We start from the raw sequence: 21,719 nt of genomic DNA, 5'->3' as shown, positions 1-21,719 counted from the left end.
TGTTATTTTAAACAGACTGAGCATTGTCCTTCAGAGTGGGTCCGTTCATTTTGTTATTTTAAACAGACTGAGCATTCTTCTTGAAGGCCGAAGTGGAGAAGGGTTCCATGTGAACAGCAGTTCAACATGGGTCAGTCGGTCTTAAGAGATAGGCGAGAGCCAGTCGGAAGGGACGGGCGGAAGGGACGGGCGATGGCCTCCGTTGCCCGTTGCCCTTGGCCTACTACCCCTAACTAATCAAGCTAGATATTTCACTTGCATGCAGCTCCATCACTGCTCTCTACATTAATGGTGGGGGGTGGAAGGGGAATAGAACAAGGAGCTAAGAGTAACAGATAAGAATGAGAGAAAAAATGTGTGAGGCTTGCTGGGCAGACTGGATGGGCCATTCGGTCTTCTTCTGCCGTCATTTCTATGTTTCTATGTTTCTATGTTTCTATGAAAGGGAGTCGGGCTCAGATCCCCGAACCCGGAGTGGCAGAGATTCGGCGCTGGGCTCTTCCCTCTTCACTCACCGTTACTGAGGGAATCCTGGTTAGTTTATTTTCCTCCGCGGCTTGTGTCCCTAGGTGGGATTGACCTCTGTCGTGGAATGATGTGCCTGTTCCTCCAGGCCTTGTGTTCCCACAGGTGTTTTTTTTTATTATATTTGTAACTTTATTAACAAGAGATCAGATACATTGAGGTCACCCCCCACAATGAGGTTCCTCACCTCGTCCCATGCAACAAGATAAGATTGTTGACTTCGTTAAAGAATATGTCCCCTGGTCCTGATTGGGAGCATATAGAATTACAAAACTATATTCCGTTCCATCTATTGCTATCTGTCATAATAAATATCGACAGAGCGGGTCGGTAAGGCAAGAGCGGTATTCAAACAGCAGGCACTGGGCTATCAATATACATACCCCTGTGTACTTGGTAGAGGTTTTGCTAGGAGTAAAAACGCCGGTGGAAACGGCGAAGCTGCTGGCGGGGGGGGGGCTATAACACGCGCCGCCGGAGCGGAGGGCCACCTGCCCCCCCTGGGCCTTCCCAGCCAACCTGTAGCCGGTCGCTGCTCACCGCCGTGGAGGAAATGCGCCCTGCGGGGGCCGGGGCCGTCCGGGAGGCGTTCCCCGCCCCCCCGCCCCCCCCTCTAAAGGGGTGGGGGCGGGGGATCCGCCGAAACCCCGGTCCGACCGAACCCGCCGGGTTGAATCCTGCTGGCGGACTGCACGGACCCCACCCCACCCGTTTACCTCTTAACGGTTTAACACCCTCTTGAACTCGCTCTTCAAAGTTCTTTTGAACTTTCCCTTACGTTACTTATTTATTTTATTTATTTAAGGTTTTTTTATACCGTCATTCATGAAATCGTTCACATAATGTCGGTTTACAGAAAACAGGGGTGCAAAGAAAACAACCTAAAACATAAATACACGTGGTGAAGAGATGCAGTTACAATTAACAGGGGCTAATGAACTGGGAGTGTAAGAAATAAAGAGAGATAGAGGAGGTTAATTATATACATGTGTACAATATAAATATATACAGCAGTACAATATAAATATGGAGTCCAGTCCAATATATACAGCTTCCGAGCAGAGAATTTATTGATGGTGCGTGTTAGGTGGAGTTCGGGAAGGCTTGCCTGAAAAGCCATGTCTTGAGCCTTTTCCTAAAGCTTAGGAGGCAAGGTTCATTTCTGAGATCTGGGGGGATGGAGTTCCATAACGGTGGGCCTGCTGTGGAAAGGGCTCGATCTCTTAAGGTGCTGTGATTAGTGGTTTTGGTGGGTGAAACAAGGAGGCATCCTCTGTAGGCTTCCCTGGTCGGTCTTGTGCATTTGTATAAACGGAGAGGAATTTGTAGATCGATTATGGTGTGTTGGTGAATGATTTTGTATATCAAGGTGATGGATTTGTAAATGACTCTGAACTGAATTGCTAACCAGTGGTGGTCTTTTAGGACTGGGGAAATGTGGTCTCTTTTCCTAGTGTTTGTTAGTAGACAGGCTGCTGCGTTTTCAACCATTTGGAGTGGTTTTGTGTATGAGGAAGGGAGTCCAAGTAATGTAGAGTTGCAGTAGTAGAAAATGAGGGCTTGGAGGATGGTTCTGAAGTCTTTGGCGTGGAAGAGTGGTCTTATCCTTTTTAAAACTTGCAGTTTATAGAAGCAGTCTTTGGTGGTTTTATTGATGTGTGCTTTGAAGTTCAGTTAATTGTCGATTAGCACACCTAGATCCCTCACATGAGTAGTTTGTAGGTTGGTTGGGAGACAAGCTGTGAGATTGTTGTCAGGAGTTATGAGTAATACTTCAGTTTTAGAGGAATTTAGTACCAGATTTAGGCTGTTGAGGAGGCTTTTGATTTCTAGGTGACAGGAATCCCAGTATTCGTGGGTTTTTGAGTATGATTCCTTGATGGGGATCAGGATCTGGATGTCGTCTGCATAGAGAAAGTGTCTTAAATTTAGGTTGGTAAGGAGTCGGCAGAGTGGTAGTAGGTAAATATTAAAGAGTGTCGGGGATAAAGAGGAACCTTGTGGGACTCCGATGGCCGAGTCGTGGCGTGGTGATTCTTTGTTCTGGATTTTTAACTTATAACCTCTGATGTTTAGAAACGATTTGAACCTGGCGAGCGCCAATCCAGAGAATCCTATCGCTACTAGCTGTTTGATCGGTCTCATGCCGGTATTTAGCCTTACATGGAGCTTACCATCCGCTTTGGGCTGCATTCCCAAACAACCCGACTCCGAGAAGACCCGGTCCCGGCGCGCCGGGGGCCGCTACCGGCCTAACACCGTCCGCGGGCTGAGCCTCGATCAGAAGGACTTGGACCCCCGAGCGGCGCCGGGGAGGCGGTCTTCCGTAAAACATAAATATTAAAAAGGGTGGCTGATAATGTTGAACCCTGCGGAACACCTGTTCATCCGGGCCTTGTGTTCCCACAAGTGTTTTAACTCCGTTGCTGTGCCCGTTCCTCCAGGCCTTGTGTTCCTCTGGGGATAGGGAAATAATACATACAGTACCTAAGTGTAATCAAGTATGAAGTGCTATAAACTTTAAAAAAAAATATATAAATCCATTAAAAAATAAACATTTACTATCCGAGTATCCGTGTTCATCCATCTTCCTACTGGTGTTTTAACTCCATTGCTGTGCCTGCCTGTTCATCCAGACCTTGTGTTCCCACACGTATTATTATTTCTGAGAGATCTTCCAATTCCTTTGTCATCAGCTGAAGTGCATAAGTAGGGTAGCAAACTAGTAAATGAGGAGAATATTGGAGGGGCGAAGTTCCATATTCAAAGCTGAGTAGTTGTAGTTATCTAGTGAAAGTTTGAAGGATCAGGGAAGGCTTGTAAGAAGAGCCAAGTTTTGAGTTTGTTTTTAAATGTTGGTAGGCACGGTTCCATTCTGAGTTCTGCAGGAAGGTGGTTCCAGATGGCTGGACCTGCTATAGAAAAAGCTCGGTCTCTGGTAGAGATGAGTCGTGTGCCTTTAGATGGTGGGGCTTGTAGTGCTCCTTTGTAGGTTTCTCTCATTGGTCTGTTGGAAGTGTGGAGTTTGAGTGGGAATTCGAGGTCGAGATGGAGGAGGCTATGAATTGATTTGTGAATTAGAGTTAGAGCTTTGTGTAGAGCCCTGTGACTGACTGGTAACCAGTGGTAACCAGTGTAAATTATGGAGGATGGAGGATGGGTGTAATATGGTCTCTCTGGTTGGTGCTTGTCAAAATTCTCGCTGCGGCATTCTGTATCATCTGTAAGGGCTTGGTTGTTGAGTTGGGTAGGCCAATGAGGAGAGCGCTGCAGTAGTCAATTTTGCCAAATATTAGGGATTAGAGAACAGTCCTGAAGTCATGAAAATATAGGAGAGGTTTGAGACCTTTTAACACCTGAAGTCTGTAGAAGCACTCTTTAGTTGTGGTTTTGATCATATTCTTTAGGTGAAGACGGTTGTCTATAATTACTCCAAGGTCTCTCACATGAGTGTGGGTGAGAAGGTGTTTGTGATGGATCTGAGAAAGGAGGTTTTCTTGGTTGGAGGAAATGAAGAGGAGTTCTGTCTTAGAGGCATTGAGGACCAGGTTGAGCTGTTGTTCCAGAGTGCGATGGCTTTTTAATAGATTCTGTTATGGGAATAAGAATCTGAACATCGTCTGCATAGATGTAGTGAATGAGGTTAAGACTAGTTAACAGTTGGCAAAGGGGAAGGAGGAAACGCCGAGGGAAACGGCGAAGCTGCTGCCGGGGTGGGCTATAACACGCGCCGCTGGAGCGGCGGGCCACCTGCCACCCCCGGGCCTTCCTAGCCGACCCGTAGCCGGTTGCGGCGCACCGCCGCAGAGGAAATGCGCCCTGCGGGGGCCGGGGCCCTCCGGGAGGCGTTCCACGCCCCCCCACCCCCCGCGAAAGGGGTGGGGGTGGGGGATCCGCCGAAACCCCGGTCCGACCGAACCCTCCGGGTTGAATCCTGCGGGCGGACTGCACGGACCCCACCCATTTACCTCTTTACAATTTCACGCCCTCTTGAACTCGATCTTCAAAGTTGTTTTCAACTTTCCCTTGCGGTACTTATTTATTTTATTTATTTAAGATTTTTTTATACCGGCAAAGGGGAAGGAGGAAACGCCGGGGGAAACGGCGAAGCTGCTGCCGGGGGGGGGGCTATAACACGTGCCGCCGGAGTGGCAGGCCACCTGCCCCCCCCCTGGGCCTTCCCTGCCGACCCGTAGCCGGTCGCGGCATACCGCCGCAAAGGAAATGCGCCCTGCGGGGGCCGGGGCCCTCCAGGAGGCGTTCCCCGCCCCCCCCCCCTACCCCCCGCGAAAGGGGTGGGGGTGGGGGATCCGCCGAAACCCCGGTCCGACCAAACCCGCCGGGTTGAATCCTGCGGGCGGACTGCACGGACCCCACCCATTTACCTCTTTACAATTTCACGCCCTCTTGAACTCGCTCTTCAAAGTTGTTTTCAACTTTCCCTTGCGGTACTTACTTATTTATTTTATTTATTTAAGGTTTTTTTATACCGGCATTCATGAAATACGGCAAAAGCGGTATTAAACAGCAGGCGCTGGGCACGGCAATCGAGGTCAAACCCTTGTAGAGACGTCAAGCCTCGACAGACAAAGTAAAGAGTAAGAAATTGTTGAACTTGGAGGTGGACCCTTGTCCGGGGGAAACAGCGAAGCTGCTGCCGGGGGGGGGGGGGGACTATAACACGCGCCGGAGCCGGTATTTCCCTTAGATGGAGTTTACCACCCGCTTTGGCCTGCATTCCCAAACAACCAGACTCCGAGAAGACCCGGTCCCGGTGCGCCAGGGGCCGCTACCGGCCTAACACCGTCCGCGGGCTGAGCCTTGATCAGACGAACTTGGTCCCCAGAGCGGCGCCGGGGAGGTGATCTTCCGTACGCCACATTTCCCGCGCCCGCCGGACGGGCGGGGATTCGGCGCTGGGCTCTTCCCTCTTCACTCGCCGTTACTGAGGGAATCCTGGTTAGTTTATTTTCCTCCGCGGCTTGTGTCCCTATGTGGGATTGACCTCTGTCCTCGAATGATGTGCCTCTTCATCCAGGACTAGTGTTCCTACTGGTGTTTTAAGTCCATTGCTGTGCCTGCCTTTTCATCCAGACCTTGTGTTCCCACAAGTGTTTTAACTCAGTTGCTGCTGTGCCTGTTCATCCAGGCCTGGCCTTGTGTCCCTAGGTGGGATTGACCTCTGTACTCGAACGATGTGCCTGTTCATCCACACCTTGTGTTCCCACTAGTGTTTTAACTCCGTTGCTGTGCCCGTTCCTCCAGGCCTTGTGTTCCTCTGGGGATAGGGAAATACATACAGTACCTGAGTGTAATCAAGTATGAAGTGCTATAAACTTTTTTAAAAAAAAAATGTAAATCCATTAAAAAAGAAATTTACTATCCGAGTATCCATGTTCATCCATGTTCCTACTGGTGTTTTAAGTCCATTGCTGTGCCTGCCTGTTCATCCAGGCCTTGTGTTCCCACAGATGTTTTAACTTAGTGGCGGTGCCTGTTCATCCAGGCCTTGTGTTCCTCTGGGGATAGGGAAATACCTACAGTACCTACCTGAGTGTAATCAAGTATGAAGTGCTAGAAACGTTTTCGAATAAGAATATAAATACATTAAAAAAAAATTAATTACACTCCAAGTATCCGTGTTCATCCAGGCCTTGTGTTCCCACAGGTGTTTTAACTCAGTTGCTGTGCCAGTTCTTCCAGGCCTTGTGTTCCCACAGGTGATTTAACTCAGTTGCTGTGCCCATTCTTCCAGGCCTTGTGTTCCCACAGGTGTTTTAACTCAGTGGCAGTGCCTGTTCATCCAGGCCTTGTGTTCCAACTGGTGTTTTAACTCAGTGGCTGCGCCTGTTCATCCAGGCCTTGTGTTCCCACAAGTGTTTTAACCTGGTTGCTGTGCCTGTTCATGCAGGCCTTGTGTCCCTAGCTGGGATTGACCTCTGTCCTCGAATGATGTGCCTGTTCATCCAGGTCTTGTGTTCCCACACGTATTCTTATTTGTGAGAGATCCTAGGCTCCAATTCTTTTGTCATCAGCTGAAGTGCGTAAGTACAGTCGGAATTCACTAGACGCCAACGGAATTCACTAGACGCCAACGATATTCACTGGATGCCAATGTAAACACCGGGTACACACAACTGTAGGGGTGCACCCGTTCCAGGGAGCCCTTCCCTGAACAAGCATGAGGGTGGAGGTGGGCTTTACTGCACACCCACCTGACGGACCATGCCCATACCACTGCCAATATTCTAGCATGCATCAGAAAGATGCTGGCGAGCTACCAGTGTTTTAACCCAGTTCCTGTGCCTTTTCATGCAGGCCTTGTGTCCCTAGCTGGGATTGACCTCTGTCCTCGAATGATGTGCCTGTTCATCCAGGCCTTGTGTTCCTACTGGTGTTTTAACTCCATTGCTGTGCCTGCCTGTTCATCCAGACCTTGTGTTCCCACATGTATTCTTATTTCTGAGAGATCCTCCAATTCCTTTCTCATCAGCTGAAGTGCGTAAGTACCGTCTGAATTCACTAGACACCAACGGAATTCACTAGACGCCAACGATATTCACTGGACGCCAATGTAAACACCGGGTACAACCAACTCTAGGGGTGGACCCTTTCCAGGGAGTCCTTCCCTGCACAAAGGAAAGGGAACTCTCTCCTGGGCCAATTGATAAGAAAACCCCAATTCTGCAGCCAAAAATAGGCTGGAAATCCTTCCCCCATTGACTTTAATGGGCTACATATGGACAGATACCCAACTCATTGAATTCTGTTTATGTCCATATTGACCGCAAATGGGACCCCCTTTGGACATATTGACATATGGACATAAACATTTGCTCTGCACATCCCTACTACTTAACCAGATAATTCAGAACTTATCAATATAAGCAGCATACAACTAATATTCCCATGTGTTATTACTTCTAACATTAAAAATATTTGTGTGAGATTTTACCCACATAATTTACATGCATCTGTCTCCTGAAAGTTTGGACTTTATGTGTGTAAGTCAGGAGATTTTCTAACATGCACATGTCAATCAAACTACCAATATTACCAATTAGTCTACAAGTTTGTAGGGATGTTCAGAGGGACCACATACGTTACCTTCAGTATTCGTATTCGTGGTGAGGAAGATACGTTGCATTCGGCAAGGGGGGGGGGGGGGGGGGACGGGACCCGATCCGTTCATGCTTTCCATTCTTATTCGTTTCCCAGCTAAAATTTAATTAACTACAACCCCCCACCCTCCTGACCCCCCCAAGACTTGCCAAAAGTCCCCGGTTGTCCAGCGGGGGTCCTGGAGCCATCTCCTGCACTCAGGCTGTCGACTGCTGGTTTCAAAATGGTGCCGATAGCCTTTGCCCTTACTATGTCACAGGGGCTACCGGTGCCATTGGTTGGCCTCTGTGACATAGTAAGGGTAAAGGCTATCGGCGCCATTTTGAATACTGGCAGCCGATGACCCGAGTGCAGGAGATCGCTCTCGGACCCCCGCTGGACCAAGAGGGACTTTTCACAAGTCTTGTGGGGGTCAGGAGGGTCCCCCAAGACTTGCCAAAAGTCCCTGGTGGTCCAGCAGGGGTCCGGGAGTGATCTCCTGCCCTCGGGCCGCAGCTGCCAGTAATCAAAATGGTGCCGATAGCCTTTGCCCTTACTATGTCACAGGGGCTATCGGTGCTATTTTGAATAATGGCAGCCGATGGCCGGAGTGCAGGAGATCACTCCCGGATCCCCGCTGGACTACCAGGGACTTTTGGCAAGTCTTGTTTGGGGTCAGGAGGGTCCCCCAAGACTTTCCAAAAGTCCCTGGTCGTCCAGCGGGGGTCCGGGAGCGATCTCCTGCACTTAGGCCGTCGGCTGCCAGTAATCAAAATGGCGCCGATAGTCTTTGCCCTTACTACCCTTACCTCGATAGCCTTTGCCCTTTCTACCCCTTACTACCCCTTACTCGATAGCTTTTGCCCTTACTCGATAGCCTTTGCCCTTACTACCCCTTACGCGATAGCCTTTGCCCTTACTACCCCTCCTCACCCTCGCTTGCCAACTCCTATGCTCACTAATCGCAATGTATGTATTTACTGAACCCTGTACATAGCATTTTCTCTGTGTTACTGTTATTTATCCCCCTCTCCCAATTATGTTACCCCCAATTTTGAACCTAGCAACCATTTATTCAGTTTTCTGCTTGTTATTTTGACTGTTCTATGTTCTTTGTAAAGGCTATGCCTACCTATACCGTGATTTTAAGTTATCTGTAAACCGACACGATGTGCAAACGGTTGTCGGTATATAAAACATTTTAAATAAATAAATAAATACATAAATAAATACTATGTCACAGGGGCTATTGTCACCATTTTGAATACCAGCAGCCGATGGCGTGAGTGCAGTAGATGGCTCACGGACCCCCGTTGGACCACCAGGGAGCTTTGGCAAGACTTGGGGGGGTCAGGAGGGTGGGAGTTTTGTTTAAATTTGCACCTTTAGGCAGCCAAATAATTCGGTGAAGATTCATTGTATTCGTGGGAATCGTGATACGTTTCACTTCCCCACGAATACAATGAATATGGCCCTATACATTGTGGATTGCCAATACGTTGCAAATGAATGCACACCCCTACAGTTTGCCCAGTCCATTTGCAGGTCATCAAGACCCTACTGGCTCTTTTTTTTTATTTTTTATTTCACAAATTTTCAAAATTTACAATCAAGAATTCCTTGATAACAATTCTGGCCATTTTCATACATACACAAGGTTTCAAGATAGAAAATAAACATTTCATATGCCATCTCTAAGTCTCCAACAAATGGGAGAATTGAATAGAAATATTATAAAGGCATAACAATCCAAAAAGATCAACAGGAAATAACAGACAGCCTAACTAGGTTAGCCAATTTTCAATATTTTAGAGCTATTTGTTATATTACTAAGGGGTTGTTGTCTCCAAATTTTACTCACTTTGTTTATCTATTATAAATTTATTCAAATGGGATGGTTGAAAGAAACAATACTTAACCTTTTGATATACAATGCAACATTTACATGGAAATTTCAGTTTATATAAAGCACCCATTTGTAGTAATTTTGGCTTCAACATAAGAAATACTTTTCTCCAGACTGATACTTCACGCATATCCAGCATAGCTCTCTGCTTCAACGGCAGGGGAGAAAGTCTGATACTTAACACATTTCCAGCATAACTCTCTGCTTTAACGGCAGGGGGAATGAAGAAAAGTGGATCTATATACAGACAACAACCATCAAGGACTGAATTACTTAGTCTGGGTAAACAAATAAGCATGGGTATAGCTTGCTTATTGCAGCAGTTACTACCCCTAAGTAATTAGTAGAGATATGAATCGTGTGCCCGATCGTTTTAACGATTGGGTTCAGCTGTGGGGGGGAGGGAATCTGATCGTTAGAGATGTGAATTGGGATCAGTTCCAATTCCAATTCACATCACTAATTGTTTTAGTGAGGCCCGCGCCGATAAAAAAAAACCCCACCCGACCCTTTAAAATTACCCCCTTAGCCTCCCCTACTCTCTAGACCCCCCCAAAAAACTTTTTACACATACCTGGTGGTCCAGGGGGGTCACGGGGACTGATCTCCCGTTCCCAGGCCATCAGCTGCGCTAAAAAAAATGGCGCCGATGGCCCTTTGCCCTTACCATGTAACAGGGCAAAGGTAGCGCCGGCGACATTTTGAATATTGGCAATACGGCCCGAGTGCAGGAGATCGCTTCCGGACCCCCGCTGGACCCCCAGGGACCCCCAGGGACTTTTGGCCAGCTTGGGGGGGCCTCCTGACCCCCAAAAGACTTGCCAAAAGTCCAGCGGAGGTCCAGGAGTGACCTCCTGCACTCGGGCCGTATTGCCAGTATTCAAAATGGCGCTGGCGCAACCTTTGCCCTCACAATGTCACAGGGGCTGACTGTCGGCCTCTAGATCTAGATCTCCCGTTCTATGATTCCCTAGTGACATCTGGAAACATTCTTACAGCCATTTGACAAAATTTCTCCTTAATGTTCCTAAAAAACAATTTTTGAACCCATTCTTTATCTGAATTCAGTAAGAAAGAAATTACCATTGTTACTGGTTGAGCCTCTTCTAAACTAGTGGATTCAAGAATTTCAGTTACATTTAATGGCATAAGTGATTGATAAGGTTATTCTTTTTCAGATGTTATTTTCCATGAAGGTATATAATATACTTGAGTTAGAGGAGGTAGAGCTTGTTACGGAATTTTAAATTCAAAAGCAAATTTGTTCCATATTTCTTTTGCTGACAAATTTGACATTTTAGGAAAATTTACCAATCTTAGGGGGTCATTTATCAAAATGCACTAATGTGTTTTTGCATGCCTTAAGGGCTTATTGCATGTGAAAAGCCCCGTTAACGCATACAATAGGCCCTTAATGCATGCAAAAACAACTTTAATGCATGCGATAGCACCATATCACATGGTGTGATGCAAATTTGAAAAAGAAGAGGAGTTAGGGGCAGGGTTTGCTAGTCTGCAATGTGCTATTGCACAGACTTAATGCTGATTTTAACTACACCTTCTTCAGTAACATTAAGCTGTGCCATAGCTTGTGGTCCAGGGTGGTAAGGTTTTAGTGCATTTTGCGATGTCTCCTGAAAGTCCTGTTTTAGTAGATTTGAAGCTCCTGGAGTACCAGCCTAGTCATTGGGGGGAGGGAGAGAGATAGAGAGAGAGAGAGGGAGCGGGAGAAAGAGAGCACACCTAGCCATAGTGCCCTCTCCCTAGATAGGTATTTGTATCCCTATGGGAGGCCCACCTAATCACTCGATGTGAGGTTTAGGTATTAGTGTAGGGGGTTAGGGGCCATTTTGACATTCAATGTGAGATGAATGAACAGAACAGTGGTCTCTTGTGAAGATTTGATGATCTTCGGAGTGAGGAAACTCACTCCAAGATGATATTTGTGCAAGGTTCTCTCAACCTAGCTTGATGGACTCTACCTGGGTCCTACAAAATCATGCATCTTTAAAAATATACTTGGCATGAAACTATCTTTTCTTCCCAGCTAGGTTCTCGGATATCTTGGTGAATGATTTAATGCTCAGAGAAGGGGTAGACTAATGATTAAAATGATAAGCAAAGAACCAGGGATAGCAGGATTTAAATCCCACTTCTCCCACTGACATTTCTTCAAACCACTTCATCTCCAAGTGTCTCAGGCAGACACTGGTAAACTTTTAGAGGTAGGAACTTATTGATCTGAAATTCTAAGGGGCAGATTTTAAATACTTGCGCGAGCGCATACTTTTGTTCGCGCAGCAGCGTAGCCACACGTATCTTATAAAATCCGGGGTTGGCGCGCGCAAGGGGGTGCACATTTGTGCAACCTGCGCGCGCCGAGCCCTGCATGTTCCCTCCGAGGCCGCTCTGATTTCGGAGCGGCCTCGGAGGGAACTTTTCTTCGCCCTCCCCCGACCTTCCCCTACCTAACCCACCCCCCCGGCCCTATCTAACCCCCCCCCTACCTTTGTCAGCTGGCGGGCAGCCCCGCTCTGTCCTCTGGTCCCAGAGTCTGGTCCGGAGGCCTCGACCATGCCCCCGGGCTGGTGCCATGCCCCCGGGCCCGCCCCCGAAATGCCGCATCGTTTTGGGAACGCCCCTGGACACGCCACCTCCCTCCCCTTTTCGAAAGCCCCGGGACTTACGCGCGTCCCGGGGCTTTACGTGCGCTGGCGGCCTATGCAAAATAGGCGCGCGTAAATCCTTCTGGATTTACGCGTGCGGGCCTTTTAAAATCCACCCCTAATAATGCTGCTTCCTGCCTGTTATGATTTACTTAATTCTAACATCAAAATATATTAATTGAAGCCATTAAAAATGCTACAAAATAGTTTTTCTGGATTGGTGAAGACATAGAAAAAAAAACCAAAAAATTTATCGGGTGCAATAAAATATTTATTTTTTCTATACTCTCACAAATAAAATATTTCAGGCATCTCTGAGGTTATGAACTTTTTCCAAGAAAGATGCATGCAGTTCCAGCTTTAGAAAGTATTCTTCCTGTATTCCTAGGAGAGTCTTTAGAATCCAAGGTTGAACAGGTATTTTTAAAATGTTAAAGTCTCATAAATGTTGACTTCCTGCTGAAGGCTTTCTTCAGGGCCTCTTTTAACTCCTTGCTTCTCAAGCTGTATATCAGGGGGTTTAACAGTGGGAGAGTGACTATACACATTGCAATAGGCAGCTTGTTTGAATTCACAGAGTCCACTGTCTCAGGATGCATATACACTCCTATTATAGTCTCATATAACAGAAAGATGACTGAGAGGTGGGAGGAGCAGGTAGAGAAGGCCTTGCTTTTCCCTTCCTTAGAACGGATTTTCAGGATGGTGGAGATGATGAACACATAGGATGTCAGAGTTAAGAGAAATGGGGTGAAAGTTGTAAAGGCCCCCACCAGAAAAGTCATAATAGGAATGAAAGAGGTTTCTATGCAGGAAAGTTTCACCAGTGCTTCAGTTTCACAGAAGAAGTGATTGATTACATTGGAGTCACAGAAAGAAAACTGGGATATAACAATAGTGTGAGGCAATGCCTCTATTGAACCTGTTATCCATGAGGCTGCTGCCAGAAAAGCACAGACCCTCTTATTCATGATAATGGTGTAATGTAGGGGATTGCATATTGCAACATATCGATCATATGCCATGGAAGTGAGAAGGGTAAATTCTATTCCTAGAAACATCATGTAGCACTGCATCTGCAGGATGCATCCACTGAATGATATGTTACCATTGTTTGATAGGAGGATTGCCAGCAGTTTTGGCATGATGGTGGTCAAAGAGCAGATATCTAGGATAGACAAGTTGGTCAAGAAGAAATACATGGGAGTGTGCAGGTGTCGATCGGCACATACTATGCAGACAACGAGGAGGTTCCCCAGCACGGCCATCAGGTAGAGGAGTGAGAAGAGAGTGAAGAGAGGGAGCTGCAGCTCTGGGAATTCTGAGAATCCCAGAATCAGGAATTCTGTCACACTGGTCCGATTTCCTGTTTCTCTGGATTCAAGCTTCATGGATAACTAAAGAATCAAAAGAATAGGAAAAAATGAATCCAATTTAAGGAATTCAAAGTTCCAATAATGACATCACAGAATATTTCTAATATTTCTAAAAATGTTGAAGTAAAAAATCAATGGAACCAGGATGGGATTGGAAGAAGAAGAAATTTTGTTTTGTGTTTCGATTCATTTTTTTTTTTAAGTTTAATCATTTTTTATTAAATTTCCAAGCAGCGTTATGGCAGTACATTACACAAAACCAAATGTAAAACAATTGAAGCTTTTGATACGGTTCCGCACAGGAGACTGGTGAATAAAACGAGAAGCCTGGGAGTGAGTGCCGAGGTGGTGACCTGGATTGCAAATTGGTTGACGGACAGAAAACAATGTGTGATGGTAAATGGAGCCTTCTCTGAAGAGAGAGCGGTTTTAAGTGTTGTGCCGCAAGGATCGGTGTTGGGACTGGTCCTGTTCAATATCTTTGTGAGCGACATTGCGGACGGGATAGAAGGTAAGGTTTCTCTTTTTGCGGATGACACTAAGATCTGCAACAGAGTGGACACGCCGGAAGGAGTGGAGAGAATGAGACGGGATCTAAGGAAACTGGAAGAGTGGTCGAAGATATGGCAGCTGAGATTCAATGCCAAGAAGTGCAAAGTCATGCATATGGGGAGTGCAAATCCGAACGAACTGTACTCGATGGGGGGGGAAAGGCTGATGTGCATGGAGCAGGAGAGGGACCTTGGGGTGATAGTGTCTAATGATGTGAAGACAGCGAAACAATGCGACAAGGCGATAGCAAAAGCCAGAAGAATGCTGGGCTGCATAGAGAGAGGAATATCGAGTAAGAAAAGGGAAGTGATTATTCCCTTGTACAGGTCCTTGGTGAGGCCTCACCTGGAGTACTGTGTTCAGTTCTGGAGACCGTATCTACAAAAAGACAAAGACAAGATGGAAGCGGTACAGAGAAGGGCGACCAGGAAGGTGGAGGATCTTCATCGGATGACGTACGAGGAGAGATTGAAGAATCTAAATATGTACACCCTGGAGGAGAGGAGGAGCAGAGGTGATATGATACAGACTTTCAGATATTTGAAAGGTTTTAACGATCCAAAAACAACGACAAACCTCTTCCGTAGGAAAATAATCAGCAGAACCAGGGGTCACGATTTGAGGCTCCAGGGAGGAAAATTCAGAACCAATGTCAGGAAGTATTTCTTCACGGAGAGGGTGGTGGATGCCTGGAATGCCCTTCCGGAGGAAGTGGTGAAGACCAGAACTGTGAAAGACTTCAAAGGGGCGTGGGATAAACACTGCGGATCCATAAAGTCAAGAGGCCGCCAATGAAGAGTGGGTGACTCGCCAGAATGATGGCTATTGACACAATACCCTTATTAAATAAACATACACATGCTTACTGTGACTCCTACATCGCTCTAAGCTTCAACAGCAAGAGGTAATGGAAAAAAGGATTTGCACTCACAAAGAGGGGAGTAGCTGGCTTGTTACGGCGGTTACTACCCCAAACCAATTATGCCTGATACTTCACTTTCAATGCATATACAGCATAGCTCTCTGCTTCAAAAACAAAAAACTGATGCTTCACACATATCCTGCATAGCTTCAACAACAGGGGTGAAGAAAAAAAAAGGATTCGCAATCACAAAGCGAGGAGTAGCTGGCTTGTTACGGCGGTTACTACCCCAAACCAAATGTGCCTGATACTTCACTTTCAATGCATATCCAGCATAGCTCTCTGCTTCTACAGCAGGGGAGAAGAAAAAAAAAAAACCAACAAGGGCTGTACAACATAGTCTAGGTAAAACAAATAAGCATGGGTGTAGCTTGCTTATCGCGGCGGTTACTGCCCCTACTACCCCTAACTAATCAAGCTAGATATTTCACTTGCATGCAGCTCCATCACTGCTCTCTACATTAATGGTGGGGGTGGAAGGGGAATAGAACAAGGAGCTAAGAGTAACAGATAAGAATGAGAGAAAAAATGTGTGAGGCTTGCTGGGCAGACTGGATGGGCCATTCGGTCTTCTTCTGCCGTCATTTCTATGTTTCTATGTTTCTATACACAGTTACTATTACAACATCATAGAAGCGTGCATCCTTGTAGCTGAACCATAGCATAATATAGTTTAATAACTGCCATAGTCTGCTGAGATAAGAAAATAAAAGAAGAAAAAGAAAGAAAAGAAGAAAAGACAAGAAAAGAGAGAGGGAAAGCAGCAGAAGAGAAGAGGATATCCTGGAAGAAAAGAGATACTAACCATCAGAAACTGACAGATTGGAATAATTAACATACTACAGACCGAGAGAAAGGGTAATCTGCATTCACAAGCGAGGTACAGAGGAACTTCCCATAGAGTTTATGTAGTTGTCTAACGGTTTCCACACTTGGGACCATTTACCAAGTCTACCATATTTGAGAGCCATAGCCCGTTCATACTTAGAATATATACTGACAGTATTCCACCATAACGGTTCAGATAGCAGATCACTACGTTTCCAGTTTGACATAATAGTATGTTGGCCAATTAGAAGTAAAAAATCCAAAAGTTTACGATGTGGTAAGGATAATTTAAGTAAAGGGTGTGCTCCCCTGAGGACCTCAAGGGAATAAGAAATATGGATCTCTAATGCCAAGATGGACGAAATCCTTTCCCATATCCGTTTCCAAAAGGTTATGACATATGGACAATCATATAACATGTGCGATAATGCAGCGTGGGGGCGTGCACAGGACCAGCATTGATGAGAATCTAAAATGCCAGCTCTGTGAAGTTTCCAGGGGATCCAGTAAGCCCTGTGCAGGGCAAAAAAGGATGATTGTGTCAAACTGGAAGAAAGCGATATGCGGTTAGAAATTGACCAAATATACTTCCACATGATGGGGGTTATGGCCACACCAAGGTCTGAGGACCAATTCGATCATAGAGAATCCTTTGCTGGAAAAGAGAAACATATTATGGACTTATATAAACGAGACGCCAAATGTCCTTGGTCACCGTATTTTTGGTAAAAAGTCCACCAGTAGGATGGGCGATCAGACCAGTCGGAGCGTGAAATAATATCATGTAGAGCGGCACGAAGTTGACAGTAAGCAAAGTGTTGAGTACGTGGGGTTCCAAAGGTATCACATAAATGAGAAAAAGGTATCATTTTGCCATCACGGACCACAGCAGAAATTAACCAAATATCCCTCTGTTGCCATATGCGCCAATTAAGTGTTTTATTATCTATTGTGAGAAATGAGTTGCTCCATATAGGAGTATGACGAGATAGCTTCCATCCCACAGAGGCCGTCGGACGCAAACTATCAAGTTCCAGAAAGGCCCTGTGCAGGGACCTCAAAATATGATTAGCCATATGAGTCTTATGCAATGTCATACTAGGAAAGCAAAAAAGAGGGAAAGGAGCCAGAAGTTCCTGTTCAAGAAGTAACCAGCGAGGAGTGGGCCTCTCCGCTGCAGATTCAAAGTAATGAGAACCTTGTTGTAACATAAATGCTAAGTGATAAGAGTAGAAGTCCGGAAAGTTCACTCCACCTTGGTCCCTGACTCTCTTAAGTTTAACAAGAGCTATTCGGGGAGCTTTGTTATTCCATAAGAATTTCGACAATAGTCTGTCAACCCATTTATAGAAGTCAGATGAAAAAAAAACCGGCAGCATACTTAAAGTATATGTAATTTTAGGAGCTAATATCATCTTGATTGTATCTAATCTGCCCCACCATGTAAGGTGAAGGGGAAACCATCGTGACATAAGATCTTGAAGGGAACGTAATATAGTCAACTCGCTATGTGTTATCGTCTCCTGTGGGTCCATAAAAAAAAAGACTCCTAAATATTTAAGTTTCGAGGATTTTGTTTGCACAGGGAGATTCGTATAGTCCAAAGTGGAGGCCGAATAATTAAGCGGTAGTAAGTCCGTTTTATGCCAATTAACTTTGTATCCCGATAGGGACGAATAGGTGGAGATTAGGTCAAAAAGGTGAGGGAGTGAACTCTCCGGCTCTCGTAAAAATAACAATACATCATCGGCATACGCTGAGAGTTTAAATTCAACAGAGCCAACTGTTATACCTTGGATAACATTAGATTATCTAATAGCTAGGAGTAGAGGTTCCAAAGCCAGGTTGAAGAGTAATGGCGACAGGGGGCAACCCTGCCGCGTACCCCTGTGAAGGGAAAATGTGGGAGATATTTGCTGATTGAGGTAGAGGTATGCCTGTGGGGCGGTATACAAATATTTAATCCAATTAAAAAATATGGGACCTATACCATACCATTGCAAAGCAGCGAATAAAAAAGGCCACTCGACACGATCAAAGGCTTTCTCAGTGTCTAATGAGACCGCCACCGCAGGCGTAGGGGAGGAGAAAACTAATTGTTGTATATGAAAAAAAAGCCTAGTATTATTAGAGATCAGACGATCTTTAATGAAACCTGATTGGTCCGGGTCAACCAATAGGCCCATAAGCTTTGATAGCCTAGTAGCCAATATTTTTGTGAAGATTTTATAATCCGTATTTAATAGGGATATGGGACGGTAATTTGCTAAATTGGTATCATCTCTTCCCGGCTTTGGAAGCACCACTACACAGGCTTGAGAAAAGGATGTAGCAGAGGTCTCATTGAGGAGAAAGGTAGAGAAATAGTCAAATAGATGCGGAGTAAGAATTTTCTGAAATGACTGGTAAAAATCCGCAGTAAACCCATCTGGGCCAGGCACCTTCTTCGGGGCCAGTTAGTTAATTGCTGACTCAATCTCTGCCATGGTAAGAGGCAAATCCAATTGTTCCATTTGCAACTGAGTTAAAGTGGTGTGTCCAAGATTGGAAAAGAAGGCTTGAAACATATCAGCTGTCGGAGAAACTTCAGATTGATATAAACTGGCATAAAAGTCGCTGAAAGCTTGTAAGATATCAGAGTCCTGAGTTAGAGGAGTGTGAGACGGAGATAGGATCTTGGTAATACGTTTGGTTTTTGACTTCTTCTTTAGGTAAGAAGCTAATAAATGACCACATTTGTTATTACCAGCGTAATAAACACTGTGGATCCATAAAGTCAAGAGGCCGCCAATGAAGAGTAGGTGACTCGCCAGAATGATAGCTACTGCCTGGAGACAATACCCTTATTCAATAAAGATAAAGATAAACAACCAATAAGGGCTGTATAACATAATCTGGGTAAAAACAAATAAGCATGGGTGTAGCTTGCTTATTGCGGCGGTTACTACCCCTACTACCTCTAACTAATCAAGCTAGATATTTCACTTGGATGCAGCTCCATCACCGCTCTCTACATTAATGGTGGGGGTGGAAGGGAAATAGAACCAAGAGCTAAGAGAAACAGATAAGTATGAGAGTAAAAATGAGGGAAGCTTGCTGGGCAGACTGGATGGGCCATTTGGTCTTCTTCTGCCGTCATTTCTATGTTTCTATGTTTCTATAATACAGTGCCTTGGAATGAGAGATGTGTAATTGAACTTGAGAACTAAGCAAACGGTTATACTGGTACTGTGCCTGAATTAAAGCCGTAAGAGAAGTAGATGTTGAGAGTCGGATATGTTCCGATTCCAAAGAAGCCACTCGTTGCTGAAGGGAGAGCAATTCAGCCTTAAGCCGTTTGGCTCGCCTGATAGAGAAACTAATGATTCCTCCTCGAATCGTTGCTTTAGATGCCTCCCATATGGTAGCGGCAGAAACATCAGGAGTGGAATTAAGATGAAAATATTCCTTTATCTGCTGCTCCATTAGGGGTTTGAATTCCGGATCCTCCAGGAGAGCTGAATTGAAACGCCATTGTCTATGGACCAGTGTAGGGTAAGTTAAATCACAAGTTAAAGAGAGAGCCGCATGATCAGAGACGAGGATGGAATGAATTGTGACATCCATAATCCGAGACATGAGAGATTTATTTAGTAGAAAAAAGTCTATACGGGAGTACGAAGAGTGAGGTGGCGAGAAAAAAGTAAAGTCTCTTCCAGTACGATTAATCAAACGCCAGGGTTCCACAAGGCCATAGGTTGAAATAAGATGTTGTAGGGCCCTAGTTGCTTTAGAAGCAGAGGGCCGCACCTCCGATGTCCTATCTAATATGGGGTCCATAGGCTGGTTGAAATCGCCACCAATTATATATGGGACAGCAGCAATCTTTAACAGGTTGCCAAAAACATCCTGGAAAAATTTTGGGTCATCAGTATTAGGCGCGTATATGTTAAGAAGAATAAATTCCTCGTCTTGTACAGTGAGATGAATAAGGTTCCAGCGTCCGTCTGGATCTGATAGTTGCTCAGAAACCGAAGCTGCAAGCTTCTTATTTATAAGAATAGCTGTGCCCCTTTTTTTTTTGACAGCAGAACTGTAGTAGACTTGGCCTACCCACTGCTGCTTAAGTTTAATCAATTCTGATGCCGATAAATGTGTCTCTTGCAGCAGAGTGATGTCCGTTTTTAACGATTGCAGGTATGTGAGGATCTTTCGCCGCTTGATTGGGTGTGAGAAACCGTTGACATTTAAAGAGACGAGTTTGAATGAGGAGATTTTGGACGCCATTATAGATGAGAAAATTTAGGAAGTCCATTAGTGTCCGCACTACATTCCTCTCGGGTGGAGATAACAGGCATCTTGTAAGAAAAAGAGAGTGGTATCCTCTTGAAGAAAAAAGACATATAAAAGAAGAAAAAAAATAGAAGGAAAAACAAAACAGAGCAACATCCCATTTCTACTGTATAAAGGGACCTCAAAACAATGCAATAGGGGACAGTGTTAATGCACACTGTCTCTTGGAAAAATAAAGTGAGCCTCAAGGCAGGTCAAAAAGCAGCCCACATCCCTCGCTCCCTTGTGAACATGAAGCACTTACGTCACCATGTGCCTAAGCGGGTATCCATGTGAAAGAAAAATAGGGGCAAGAAAAAGTAGGAGACAGAACAAGGTTCAGACAATTCCCAGTGAGTGAGAACGTTCGAGCAGTCTGAGTAGTGACCCACTGGTCGGTCACACCGACATGCCGGCCACCTAAATGAAAACAGCAGGCCGTATCAAACCGCTCAGGTTACCATAGATGACGCTGCATCACAAGAGGTTAGAAAAACATCCAACTCCTGAGGATCCTGAAAGATCTTGGTGCGATTATTATGGGTGACCCTCATTTGGGCCGGATAGAGAAGTCCATATCTCGCTCCCACCGCTTGTAAGCGCGGCCGCATGCCCAATAAGAGTTTGCGTCTAGCCGCAGTAGTTTTGGCAAGGTCCGGAATAAACAGAATAGTGGATCCTTGCTAGGTTATAGGAGCGGCAGTCCGAGCCGCATGGAAGATTTGGAGGACCTGGGGGTATCTCAAAACTTTGAAAATGATCGGCCTAGGATATTTAGAGTTTTTGAGAGGCCTAGAAGGGATACGATGAGCGCGTTCCAATTCCAAGGGGGGTTCGAAAGTTATTTGTAAGCACGCGGGTATTAATGTCCCCAAAAAAGCAAGGAGATCATTACCTTTCTGACCCTCTGGGATCCCCAGGATCCGTATGTTGTTGCGGCAGTTTCTATTGGAAAGATCTTCAACATCACTCTTAAGCTGCGCCATTTCTTTTGCAAGGCCGGGGAGTGACGCAGTGGTGAGAAGTAGAGAAGATACCTGCGCTTCTGTATCATCTAGCCGTGTCTGAAAACCATCCATGCAGGTTGACAAGGTTTGTAAGTCAGAGCGCACCGCTGTAGTGGTTTCTATATTTAGTTGAAGCATGTCCTTTAGTTGTTTTAGCTCCGCTAGTACCAGATCCGCCGACGCCATATTTTTTGCAGCATTTACCTTATCTGGTGTCGGAGGATCCTGTTTCTGGCGTTTTGTGCCGGCAGCGGAAGCAAAAGCTGCTTCAATTTTCCCCGATTTAGCTATAGCCATGGTTAACACTAGACAAAACCCTATTTCACCAAAAAAGTAATGGGTTGGTTCGTCCAAAATAAGAATAAGGGAGCGAGGGTGCTCGGAGCTTTAGCAGTGGGCGGCCATCTTGTGCGCTGCGCGAGAGCGCCCCTGTTTCGATTCATTTTGAGGAGGTTTGATGTCCCATGAATTTTATTTCGTCTAATGTCTATTTCATTTATTTAGTTTAAAAAAAAAGAAATAAAC

At 45.5% G+C, this 21,719-nt stretch overlaps 1 protein-coding gene across 1 annotated transcript in view; it reads right to left on the bottom strand.

Annotated features, from left to right (window-relative positions):
* LOC115077638 (vomeronasal type-2 receptor 26-like) overlaps positions 1-21,491 on the bottom strand; it is a 190,898-nt gene extending 169,407 nt beyond the window's left edge. Inside the window, exon 1 of the mRNA XM_029579934.1 lies at positions 21,083-21,491. Coding sequence (XP_029435794.1) covers positions 21,083-21,491 — 409 coding nt within the window. The remainder of the gene's footprint in view (positions 1-21,082) is intronic.
* Positions 21,492-21,719: the final 228 nt, after the last annotated feature.

The sequence above is a fragment of the Rhinatrema bivittatum genome, chromosome 16 (genome assembly GCF_901001135.1).
Source record: "Rhinatrema bivittatum chromosome 16, aRhiBiv1.1, whole genome shotgun sequence".
Taxonomy (NCBI): Eukaryota; Metazoa; Chordata; class Amphibia; order Gymnophiona; family Rhinatrematidae; genus Rhinatrema; species Rhinatrema bivittatum.
The sequence above is the reverse complement of the archived record's forward strand: the minus strand, read 5'-3'. Positions and strand labels throughout refer to the sequence as shown.